The sequence below is a fragment of the Periophthalmus magnuspinnatus genome, chromosome 6, assembly GCF_009829125.3.
Source record: "Periophthalmus magnuspinnatus isolate fPerMag1 chromosome 6, fPerMag1.2.pri, whole genome shotgun sequence".
In the NCBI taxonomy this organism is placed as follows: domain Eukaryota; kingdom Metazoa; phylum Chordata; class Actinopteri; order Gobiiformes; family Gobiidae; genus Periophthalmus; species Periophthalmus magnuspinnatus.
In genome coordinates, this window is record NC_047131.1 from 13223406 (window position 1) to 13236813 (window position 13408).

At 37.8% G+C, this 13408-nt stretch overlaps 2 protein-coding genes across 2 annotated transcripts; one reads left to right on the forward strand and one right to left on the reverse strand.

Moving 5' to 3' along the window:
• Nucleotides 1-549: 549 nt before the first annotated feature.
• On the reverse strand, nucleotides 550-4217 carry bbs10 (Bardet-Biedl syndrome 10). Its single transcript, XM_033968389.2, has 3 exons — nucleotides 3751-4217; nucleotides 2065-2982; nucleotides 550-1284 (listed from the first exon to the last, which is right to left on the reverse strand). Exons 1-3 carry the CDS (start codon nucleotides 3915-3917, stop codon nucleotides 648-650), a joined length of 1722 nt encoding a protein of 573 aa, XP_033824280.1. The 5' UTR covers nucleotides 3918-4217; the 3' UTR covers nucleotides 550-647.
• Nucleotides 4218-7193: 2976 nt separating this feature from the next.
• Nucleotides 7194-12431, forward strand: syt1b (synaptotagmin Ib). The gene is made up of 8 exons (XM_033968391.1): nucleotides 7194-7320; nucleotides 8082-8263; nucleotides 8817-8930; nucleotides 9028-9195; nucleotides 10502-10669; nucleotides 11364-11481; nucleotides 11999-12132; nucleotides 12225-12431. The coding sequence occupies exons 1-8, from the start codon at nucleotides 7194-7196 to the stop codon at nucleotides 12429-12431; spliced, it is 1218 nt and encodes a 405-aa protein (XP_033824282.1).
• Nucleotides 12432-13408: the final 977 nt, after the last annotated feature.

Genomic DNA, 13408 nt, shown 5'->3' on the forward strand with positions numbered 1-13408 from the left:
GATTAAAGCTCTCAACAGATATGACATACAGGGGTATTTCCAAATCTGTTACCTAGAAAACAACTGTAAATAACAGTCACAATAGATATGACTAAACTAATAAAAATAGATTACAGCTGCTTTATTTTGCTGTATCAACATTTAATCTGTCAGAAAAAATGCCTTTCTGATGTAGAAATCAATGCTACTTTTTGTAATTTGGGACTTTTTTTCTTAAATTGTCACTTATCTTATGTAAAATATAATCAATATTTCACACAGGTACTATCCTATCAAAGCAAAAAAAAAAAAAATAGAAAACTGGAATTAAAAACAGTAGTTACTAAGCCCAAATTGATCTTAAAATATCTTTGTTCTTAATGTTTTATTAAGGTTAAGTGTAGTCATTATAAAGTGTAACCATGTAATGTCATATTGTAGAACATTAAAGATAGAGCAATAACATCTACACAGGGATGAACAGGTGGCAGCAGCTACCAGAAAAGTTACATAGTGCAACTTTAATACTCATACATTTCAATATATTAATAAATCAATACACCACACTTTATGATGATGAAGAGCAAGCATTTATTGTTCGATGTAATCTGTATGCATGTATGTCAGTATTAGAGAGACCAGCCTCCCCATTAGCACACAATACAATGTCAGTCCTCAGCCTGCTCTTCCTCCTCCTCCCTCTCCTCCTCCTTGCAGGAAATGTTTGCGATTGTCTTTAATCTGCTGCATGTGTGAATAACAGAGTCTATCCGGAAGAGCTGCGAGACACACTGCAACACAGCCAAAAGCAACTGGTACTTACAGAAGACTGACTCTAGCCCTGGCTCCAGTGTGTAACATTCTGATGCTAAGTTTATACTACTCTCTGAACCCATAGGACATGTGTGGGTGCATTTTACAACTTTAGACTGGATTTGAACAAAATGCAATGGTTTGTGGGAATAAATATGTCTGGGAAGGCAGAGGAGAGAGTCAGCTAAGATGCTGGAAATCATATCTGTGTGTCTAGGAACTGAATTGTTTTGAAGCGCGTGGCTTAAAAGAAATTCAAAAGTTCCACCGGCAGTCAAAACACAGTTATGGGGACTAGGAGGGTGTTTAGGTGCAATGGAGGAGTTTTTTTCAGGTTGTGCAGAGGCAGGGGGTTGCTGGGTGATCAGTAACATCCTGACAGCGTCTTGCATAGCCGACACGTGCTGTTCAGTCTGGCCTTCTCCAGCGCCACAGATAACCAGGCTACAAGGTTTGAGGTCTTGTTTATCAGGGAAGCCTATGTGGACGTACCTTAGACAAAGAAAAAAAAAATCCCAGAGAATGTTTAAATGATCACAGAGAAGATTTAAATGATATAAGATCTACAAAATTTAGATTTCAATTCAGTGTTTGCCTGATTTGAGTAAAGGCTAACCAATAAAGATGAAGATCTAACAATTTTATCTTGTTAGTGCTCCATATTTTAGCCAGTGCATTATGATTATATATCTTATTCCATGTGCAACCTACTCTACAGAATAAAAACTACTACTTAAAACAGGTCAAATCTATGTTAAATCTACTATGGCGGGGAAATACATTAGACTGCAAATTTGGCTTGAATGTATTTATTTATGTAATTATCTTTTAAAACAAATAAATGTGGCTTAGTAATGAGGAAGTATCAATGGATAAATTTATAAATGAACTAGGGCTGAGCAATTCAGAATTTTTTTTTAAAAATAGAATCAAGACTTTTTCAGTAATCACTGCTCTTGATTACAATTTACAATTTTGACTTGAATGTTATTGTGGCAAATTATGGCTTTTAATAATAGGGTTTATAAACATTTTAATAAATCAAAAGAAAATGTTATTTATATTACAGTTAGATTTTCTATATTTTCCATCCAAATACAACTACAAACAATATGTCTTTGCTACCACATTTATAATTTGCTTACTTTTCACTTAATTGCAAGTATTAAAAACTCAAAACAAATACAAGAATAATCCTTTTAACTTGTGTAGATATTCCATTTTGCAGTGTGTGGAAACTGTTTTGTGAGAAGTTAGGCAAAACAGTCAAACCTGTGAGCTCCAAGAAGTACTGGTTTACAGAAAGCCAGAGACACGACATGCTCTGACTGGATATTCCAAAAGTCGCAGACAGCTGTGGCTTCACTTAAATGTCTGAACAGAGCCAAGTCTTCCTGACTGATACATTCCACCACACTAATCTGCATCTGTGCTGCTAGGGCCAAAACCGTAGCCGACTGTTTGACTGAAGACAGGAGCACAGAGACCCCCAGACTGCACAGGTTTGATATCACACATTCTAGAGAGCTTTCTGCGGATGAGCTGAAATGTGTAATATTCCCCTTGTCTTTTATTTCCAGTGTCTCTCCTGTTTGGATGAATTTGGAGTGAAGCGATGTGGTTAAAATGATAGCCTTGACAGGTCCTAGGGCAGTCAGCATGGATGGCATCGCAAAGTCTCTATGGATGACTTGTCCCTCGAGTAACTGGGAGTAATCAATAGGAAAGCCAACTACAGGAGTATACAGTGCAGGCCATGTTTCATTCAAAAACTGCAAAGAGGAATACGGTTGGTTATCTTTAGCTGTCCAGTTGGAAAGAAATTCGCAAAGGAGCCTGCTGATGAAACTGCAATGGTTGTGGCTCAGACGAGTATGAAAGAACGCAGATAGCAACTTCTGAACTAGCGATGGTAGCGCAGCGTGTACCTCCTCCCACATGAGGGACTGTGTGTAAGGCAGGACACCCACAGCCAGGAGGTCATCCAGGTGGTGCAATGAGAAGGACAGTAGCTCATCGGCCAATCGGCGAGCTCTGGAACATGCTCTGGAAGTGTAGGAGAGAGATACCTTCTGGTCCGTACAGACAGTGCACTCGATCTTCCGGACAAGTGATGCAAGAAGAAGGATGAAAGACTTGGAGCCGTCCCCTGTTCTGACACCGTGTCTTGATGCGCACTCCACAATTATTCTATTCAAAAGAGACATTGAATTAATAATTTTTGATTCAGATGGACAGGATTTTATGTTCCTCCAATTTTCACTTAGTTTGGTAGGATAGTGCCTGTGGTCAGTATTAATCAATTATTATTAACCTCCTAAGACCTGAGCTCTTGCATGAGATGCTTTATTAATTTCTCTGTTATTTGGGCTGACTGTAACCTGATGAGTGTAAATACAAGCGATTATCTTTTTACATTATGTAGTTTCTGAAAAAAGTGGTGTAAAACAAATATCCTCATATGTAGACATTTTAATCATTTTGATAAAACATTTGAATAATGATTTGCAAAAAACGATTAAGACCCAAACACAGCAACATTTGCCCTAAATGCAAAAAAAACAAAATGAGAAACAATTGTGCCTCTTAGAACAATGTGTCTCATGTTAAGTGCTGCTCACAAGAGCAGGAAGACATGTGCCTTAAAAAAGAATAAAATAAATAAATATTCTAAACTCTTAAAAAAATTGTCCCTAGACAACCCAAAATATGTTGTCCACATATGTGGACAGGTTCTAGGAGGTTAATAATTTGCAGATCTCGCCTTTCACCAGAAAAGTTACAAAGTTACAAGTCATGTCTGTGAAGAGATAAGCCCTTTTGCAGCAAGGGTGAATGTTATCAAGGTTTTTGATGGAATAAAAACTCTTGAAGTAAATACATTTACGTCAAGTCTCTTATTTTTGGCTCTAACTTTGTTGGAAGGTTAACTAATGTGTTATGTAGGCCTATAGTTACCGTGCCAGTGGGTTGTCCAGTCGTAGTGCAGTGAGAATACGCACTCCACTGCGGCTGAGCATCGCCTGTCCCGTATCCCGGGTGAACAACACCTGCCCCCCATGTGGACCAAAGGCTCGTAGGACAACAGCCTCCAGAGCTCCTACGGTCTGCACAACGCTCTCCATTGCGCTCCCTGCAACTCAACGCAAGATTTATAATGCCAAATGACTTCATAAACATAAAATATAAAATGTGTTAAGTTATGCTAAGAAACATTTGCTTAACGACACAAAAAACGTGGTTAGCTGTTAACTTCAGCAATTAATAATCTTAGTTATCTTCACTATAGAATGGCGCAGATCTCGAGCAAATGCATGCAACGGTAAGTTTGAAAGCACACGTGTAACTTTAGTAAAAAGCAGAAATATCGGTCTAAAAGCTTCCTCCGTCTTCTTCCTTTTTGTTGTTTTACGGCGGTTTGTAACAATCTTAAAGGACCATTACCGCCACCTACTGTTCCACGCTCCCTCCGTATCCTAGAGACGGCTTCTTCTTTAGCGCTTAGTGCTCCATCATCGCTATTATAAAACAACACTGCCATCTAGTGACGGCTATGCGTTTGTGTAAATATTTATACTGAGATAGTGTGGTGTGTGTACTCATCCTACCTATACATTAAGATTATAACAAAACGATAAGTCTGTTTAAAAGTCATTAGGACATCAAAAAGTAGCCTCTCATCAGTGCTATGATAATTTAAGTTTGTTATTTAATTGTTTGTTTGTTTTATTAGTTATAATGCAAAGGATGTCCAGCATTTTAAATCAAAGTAAAAAAAAAAAAAAAAGGATAAACACACACACGCACGCACACGCACAGCATTTTAAATCAAAGTTTTTAAAAAAAATGGATAAACACACACACACACACACACACGCACACACAGAGATATATATTTATTTATTTATTCATGCATACTTTTGATTTTTTGATTATTTGGCAGTAGTAATTACTTGTATCAGAGTAAAGTATTAAAGTATTGTAACTGTACTTTTGAGTAAAAATGTGTAGTACTCTTTCCACTAATGCTAACAAGTAGCCTTTTTGCAGTAGTTTTGTTTTTTTGTTACTTTTCCCCATATTTTATTTTACTCTATTCAAATTCAAAACCTATCCAGCTGTTTTATATCAAAGTTTTTAAAATAATCGATAAAAACTCACACATAATGGTATTTAAAATATATAAAGTTAAACTGATGTTGTGCAAATGTTGTGTGATAGGGTAACCTACACTAGATTACAGCATATTCTACCTCCTCCCTGTTTGTGTGCAGTATCTCTGAAACTCAAGGTGAAAGGGGCGGAGCCATAACTTGATCCCTCGGCTGCTGCAGAAGCCACATCCTAAGTTTCTAAATTAGGAAACATCATCTATACATAGACCTTATGAGACAGTACTGCATCCGACACACACACACATTCACTTGTCCACTCTAAATGTAAATGTCCTCTATTGCTGAACTCTCACTATGCTAACGAGGCTTTAAAGGCCATGTCACCTCCCTGATGCATATTCATCATTGACCCAACAAGAGTGACCTGTAAGCAAGCAGCTACACAAACCCCCAGCTGTCCCAATTCAGGAACAATTAGAATGTAATAAATCGTATTCAAATGAAAAAACAAATATTATGCTAAATGTACCACAGATGGACTCAGAGGGGATGTCTGTGGAGTATGAGTAAACTGATGTGTCTAAGCCTGAATGTGAGCCTGGTGTGAGGATATGGACCAGCCTCTCTCTCCCCTGCTCACCTGCACTCCTCCTCCTATCACCCACCCGCACCACCCGAGGCACCACAGGCAAATGCGCTCCCAATATCAGCCTGCACCGCTCTACTGATGCTGCACCTCAATTCTTTCTGGATTCGGAAAGGGAATAATAATTACAAGGCAACGTCACACAGGTAAGTCACTCAGAAACTAATAATATTTGAATTATTATAGAAAACAAAATGAAAATGCATCTGCCATCCTGTGGGTTTATTTTAACTTGCAAGTTTTTACAAAACTCTGGTTGGTGACATAAGCCATTATAACCTTAAACTTAAAGTAAAACAGTAAGTTTCTGGCAAACTTGTGCATTAAGAATTAGTAGCACTAGAACTAGAAAGTATTCACATGTATATGTTATTATCATTTAAATACGGTACATGAATAATAGATATTTTCAGCAATGCACACAAAACTTTTTTTCTTTAATTGACGCAAAGAGTAAAAATAAAACAGCTGGACTTACTTTTTCCTTTTTTATGCATTTTAGATTGTTTTTTTGAAAAAAAAAATCTTGTCATGTTAATTAGTAATGTAGTAATTAGTAGTAGTTTCATATTATACCGTAAAGGATTATAGCTGTTAGAAAAAGCATAGCTCATTTATTGGTGCAGAGTTAATATGCAAGACAACTCTTCCCCCTCCATACTTACGGTTTCCAATGTGTCTGGTCACATGGTGTCGATATCTGCCTGGGTCAGGTCCCGTGTGCTGACTCAGCTCCAGACACTCCATACTTACGAAGAAAAGACAAAACTTAAGACATTGGAGTGAGTCATCTCCGTTGAACCTGTGATGGATTGTGTGGTGTCTGAACATGACCTTGCAGGTGTTTGATGAGAGTGTGACAGCAGAGGTCCATGATGCAGCACTGTCCTGGTCTCCATCTTCCCAGCTCCTCCTGTCAGCAGCTTTGGGCCGCCCGCGGCTTCATATCCTGTGTTGGAGTGTTGTGCCATGCCAGCAGAAATGGGAGAAGTCACTTGACACTGAGGGCCTTACAGTGTCGATAAGCACATTACTGTCTCCTAAGCATCAGATCAATTGTATTTGTGGACACTGTACATTTGTCTGGTCACTTTGTTAAGGTGTACTGCACTGCCAAGAATTGCCTGATTTCAATACTACGGAATAGACCTGATACTCAATACTCATTTGGATACAATGATATTAAAAACACTCTTTCATTAGACAATAGAATATGATTGTGGTCCAAAGGCGTATTCTAGTTTATGTGTCTTATACATGTTCTGATACAGTTCAAGATCATTCTAAAGCTCTTTAAGAAAGGTTAATTTTTGTCCTGTGATTTAATTTTTTTTTTTTTTTAGTGTTGACGCCTGCTCAAATGAGTATTTAGTTTCAATACTAGTTTTAGTATCTGATTGATATTAGTATCTGATTTTCAATACTTTTGACAATCCTAGATGGTATATTGTTTATCTCCAATATCGGTGGATTTCCTGATTTGTCTTTTTGAACAGACTAAATGAGTGAAAATTTATATCATAGGCAAATATCAGCTATCAGCCAAAACAGAAAGAAAATCCCTAATAATCTTTATGAACGGATTATTATTTGCATATGTTGAAGATGTGTTTGTTTTGTCTGGTTTATTAGAACTGAAAATGACTGGAAAGCTACAAACCACCATCCCTCCTGCTTCCCTCACCCTCTCATTCAACACGACCAATCACACGCATTCTGGAGGGCACAACATCAAAAAGTTCATGAATGAATTACGCCAAGCACACTGTAAGTATATATCATATGATATCTGTGTAAATCTGAGCGATACAGAACCTTTTCCACAACAGTCTGCATAGTCTTTTCTGGTCAATAATGATCGAATTATCTATCCATTTGGGGGCTTGTATGTTCTAAAAGTCAGCTCTTTCCCAGATTGAAAAACATTTTTAAGATAAAAATAATTGGTGTGACAATACACTTTCAATATTAATTTTTTTCCTGAATAAATGCATTTCAAAATAGCAACATAACAGCAGCAAGACACTTATGTATTTCTAAAAACAAAAATGAGGAAACAGGTGTCATATGGCAGCAGTTCAATGCAAAAGTGAGTCAGCTAATAGATCAATAATATACTTTCTGTATATTTAAGGGAAGGCAAATTCCATAGAAACTGTGTTTATTTCTGAAATAATCTATGAAATTATTTATGATTAAACTGATTATTCACATCCAAATCTTCAGCTAACTCACTATATACCTTGCTGTTTTTGGTTTATTGCACATCCTGGTACATTTACAGTTACTTTAGCCAATATGGAGTATGTTTTATTCTCAAAATCTTAGAAAAGCAAACAAAACTATTGACTAACTAATTTAAGTAGATGCTGCAATGTGGGTGCCCACTGCTCCTGAGTATGCAGTGGCAATGAGGTCAAATGCAGCTACATTAAAATAGCTAATCCTTAACCCTAAATGTGACTGTGGCCACCCTAACAATGCACCTTATATTATGAAGCTATCATCAGCATTGTTTGTCTTTGCAGTACCATCCATGGAGGTTGGTGCTGTGTGCTTTGTGACTTTGTGCACTGTCCTGGCCTGCAGTCTGTGTGTGTGGAAAAAGTGCATCAAAAAGAAAAACAAAGACAAAGACAAAGACAAGAAGACAGGCAAAGAGAAGGGCAACAGTGGCTGTGACACGGAAATGATGTCCAGTTTTAAAGAGGTAACACAGCACATTTACTGCTTTGCCCATATATCAGCACTGGCATCCAGGTCACCCGCTGTGCAGCTGTCAGAGGAGCAGGCTGATGGAGCTGTGGACCAGGCCTCACAGCGGTATAAGCTGGGATGAGCTCTGATATGTACTAGGGTGTTCTACTCCATCAAGGTGTTATATCCACAAAGAGTCATCTGTCTCATTTGAACAAGACGGCAATAGTTGTCTACTCGATTGAAACGCACAGAATGATACCATGCTCAGGGGAGGTTTCAGATGAGAATTTTTAATGTGTAAAAACTATTGTGAGGGCAGAAGTGGGTAGTACAGATATACTTGGCTGACATACACAACACAGAAGCAACACTGAGTATGACCAATATGTTGGGCATATTGGCCTGTTGGGCAGCCTGTCTATATACTATTCCAAACAGATGTGTGTTTCTTGCCACTCAGAAAAGCCCTGTCCCACCTGAGAACCCAGTACTTTCTGGCTACAACTGCCATTGTACAAAATCTCATGCACACTATTGTTTTGCTCTGATGTTTATGTTCACAGAAAACAAAAGACGACTGCAGTAAGGAAGCCGAGCTGTCTGATGAGGAGCCTAAAGAGGAGGAGAAGCTGGGTCGCCTGCAGTTTTCCCTCGACTACAACTTCACAGACAACACTGTGAGATCCTTCTATACAGTCTCAAATACCACATTTTCATACAAACATGTATGCGGAATGCCTCTTTTAATAGTTTCCCATCTCTTTGCTTTTCTAGCTGGTGGTAGGCATCATACAAGCAGCAGAGCTCCCTGCTATGGATGTGGGAGGCAGTTCTGATCCCTATGTCAAAGTCTACCTCCTGCCAAACAAGAAGAAAAAGTTTGAAACCAAAGTTCATCGCAAAACTCTAGAGCCCACTTTCAATGAGACATTCACATTCAAGGTAAGAATAGCATCTTTGGTGTAGTGGTCTGTGCCTGCAAAATGAGCTGTTCCTTTTCCAAATGCCAAAGTAAGTATTTTTATTTAAGGAGAGAAACGGAGCTAAGAGAGGTAGGAGACACCATGGCACACCTCCTCACCTGACTGCTCCTGCTCCTCTCTCCTTCCCGTCTGTGACAGTCTCTCTGTTCCGCGTACGTCCCCATATGCGTGTGCGGTACTGCTGCGAGCTTTCCCCGAGCTCGGCCATACGACACGTTTGTGTGTCCGGACACGCTGCTGCTGCAGGAAAGCCGCCTGTGTTTTTGTCACACAGGTGTCTTTCAAGAGAAAATTCATTACAGTTTGCTTAGACACGTACTTTATTTTCACATTGTACGCGGGCTCCTAGGCTTATTAGACTGGTCGTTAGTGTGTCAGCCAAATGGAAATCAGAAGCTAGACAAGGCACTTTTGGAAAGGCGCGACTCCGCTATCAATTTATTTAATAATTCTTCTCGTGGACCATTAGGGGGCGCTGGTGGACCATCTGTGGTCCATGGGCCACAGTTTGAATTCCATTGCTCTAACTAAATAGCAAGGTGTAAATCTGTTGTATCATTCACAAATGAAGTTTTTATTTTTGTCCAAAAAAAAAAAAAAAAAAAAAAAAGAAATTAATTTGCTATTTTTATGATGACTATCTACATATAGCCACTTTTTTAGCTTTATTGCTATTGTATATCTATTTGAACTCAGCAGTCTGTTGATTCACCGGGTTAGGGTTAGGGTTAGGGTTAGGCTGTGGCAAGTTCTTAAAGTGTATATGACAGATTAGCATACTTTTCCACTAAAACATAGTTAACATCATTATATTTAAGATTTAGCAACAATGTTTGTCTAGTTTTGCCTATATTTGTAAGTCTGGTGAAGTTTATAATTTAACTTCCTGGTTTAACACAGACAGCACAGGAGGTAATTCCATAACTGTTACCTAGCAACCATAATGCTAGATCCAAAACTTAGCTCACTCAATACTTATTATTAGGCAAATACATTTTAGGCAAATAAAAATAGATCACAACATGTTTATTCTGTAAAATTAAGGTTTAAACTTTCAAAGTTTAAACCTCACCGCTACCTCAATTTTTTTTATTTGTACTTTGCTTCTAAACTATTTCTCCACAAACTGTACAGTAATATTATGATAAATATTTATCACAGGTGCTAACCTGTCGAATCAAGTCATAATAAAAAATATAAAAACCTGGATTGGTATTATAGTGCATATGCACTATGTACCTCCATGCCTTGTTGTGTCTGCTCAGGTCCCTTACAGTGAGCTGGGAGGAAAGACCCTGGTGATGACCGTATATGATTTTGACCGCTTCTCCAAACATGACGCCATCGGAGATATCAAGATCCCCATGAGCAGCATCGACTTCAGCCAGTCCCTACAGGAGTGGAGAGACCTGCAGAAGGCAGAGAAGGAGGAGGTGAGCCGTGGGAATTGAACCTCACTCTGTTATTATATAGAGAACAAATACATACATATCAAAAGGAAATGTTACACCTGAATTAGGACTGCAAGATTTAGCACTATTGAAATAAAATTTTTTTTTTTAATTTTAAAATTACAGCAACACTGCCCAAGAGAGTATTATTTCAGTAACATCATTTTCTCTGCAAACAAAATACCTTGACTTAGTCTGTAAAAGACCTACTAAACCTGTAGTTTAGACTAGGGTTGTCAGACGTATCAAAAAAATAAGATACTAATACATTTGAGCAGATATTGATACTGCAAAAAAATCACATTAACAGGACAACAATTGATCTCAACAGTTTTAGTGTAATTTTGAGCTTTATCAAAATGAATTAAAGACCTCAGGCTAAGATAAAAAATGCTATTATTTTGTACATGAAAATTACATTCTATTAAGAAAAAAAGAAGCATTTTATATTCATTGTGGTATCGTAATCGGCATTGAGTATTGAGTCAATTCCTTAGTATTGAAAACAAGTTTTAAATTTTAGTATCATGACAACATGAGTTTAAACTTCTGCAAACATGTTCTGAAATGCATACTATTCTTGTCTGTCTATCTGTTATAATTTTGTTCCTACCATATTGTAATTTAATTGGATAATTTGGATAAGAGGCCTATTACCTTGGTTTTCTTGTTGTAGAGTGAGCGGCTAGGGGACATCTGCTTGTCCTTGAGATATGTTCCCACTGCGGGGAAGCTGACCGTGGTGATTCTGGAAGCCAAAAACCTCAAGAAAATGGACGTGGGTGGATTATCAGGTATTTAATTAACATACTCTGGATTCATCTTACAATGAACTTATGCTATATACCAACTAGTGTTGTTGTTGGTACCATGTGCCCTGATATCCTCATAATCCCTCAGTCATCCAGATATGTTACATTGAGGTCCGTGGGCATATGCTAGTCTATGTGTCTTATACTTGTTCTGATACAGCTCAAGATCATTCTAAAGCTATTCAGGAAGAGTTCATTTCTGTCTTGTGAATGTGACTTTATTAGTTTCAATACCTGTTCAAATTAGTATATAGTTTCAATACTAGTTTTAGTATTGATTAGTATCTGATTTTCCATACTTTTGAGAACCCTAGTACTAACACATGCACACAAGATTGAGAAATTAAAAGACCCACTTTGTGGTTGTGACCAAGTGATCCCGGATAAGTAGTTTGTTAATGGTGTATCAACTTTCAAGCAGTTAAGCAGCAACTAAAATACTGATGGATTTGCTGCAACTGTGCCAGGCCATATTTAATCCTCTCTGCTCTCCTAACAGACCCCTATGTGAAGCTCCACTTAATGCAAAATGGGAAGAGACTCAAGAAAAAGAAAACGACAATAAAGAAGAACACTTTGAATCCGTACTACAACGAGTCTTTCAGTTTTGAGGTGGCAGGTGATCTCATAGAGGTACAATATCTGTGATAAATTTACTGTACTTTCGTAACTATTCTTACTCATAATACTTCCCTGTTCCTGTTTTTGCTGCTTGTTATTTAAAGAAAGTGCAGGTCGCCATAACTGTGCTGGACTATGACAAGATTGGGAAAAACGATGCCATTGGGAAAATATTGCTTGGAGGTACCAGCACAGGAACAGAACAGCGTCACTGGTTGGATATGCTGGCCAATCCGCGGCGGCCTATTGCCCAGTGGCATAGTCTGAAACCTGAGGAGGACATAAACGCGCTAATTTCTAACAAGAAATAATGCCTGGAGTATGTACCTCAAGCCTTCAAATACTGTCCCTGCCTCTCTTCTAATTATTCTTCATTATTGGTCCACTCTACACCTGAATATCACATGATCATTATACTGTATATGCTTCACCATCAACATCAACAGTAAAATGCAAAGTTTTATTAAATGTAATAGATTTCATAGTATATCTGACTAAAAGAAGTAGGATATTCTTAGAGGATTAAGACATTATGTTCCTATCACAAGTTCATACTAAGATTGTATCATACATTTAAGTCTGTCTATTTACATTTAAGTCTGTCTATTTACTGTAACTCCAGACTGATCACAGTCTGACATTGTAATTTGCCAAATAAATATTTATTACAAATATGTTGTTAAAATTGTTGTTTACACGAATGTTACTGTAACATTTAAGTTTAAATAATTCTTGATAAAAAGGTGGTGATGTTAACTATGAAACATTTTCTATCAGAAATTAGGACACATACATAATTTTGATTATATAATTAAAATCATCGGTTTAATAAGTTGACTTTTTTGTCAAATAAGGCCTCTTTAAAACTGTATTTTCCAACTTTTTTTCTCATTTTTGTTTTTTTCCCCGCAGAAAGAAGCAGAAAGTATCACTTTGTGACAAAAATCTGACCTCTCCAAACTGCTTTCATCTCATTAGAAAACACTGTATCTATTGCAAACGTTTGTCATTTGGCAAGGGTGGTCCAACTTGTTTCACTTTCCTGTCCAAAAAGCTAGTGGCCAATCATGCATGTGAATATACTAGTGATGTGCCAGAGGGTTTGTGGCAGCTAGGGACAAGTTAAATTAAAATACATAGGCCTCCATCAGTTTGAAAATCAGGTATCCCACTTTTACCCTGTTCATAGGGCTGCAGGGACAAGGTTTATACAAGGTCACCCGGGCTCTAGTAGGCCCACATGCACCACCACAGTCTATGGGGCGACTCAAAGACTGCCTTGAATGCC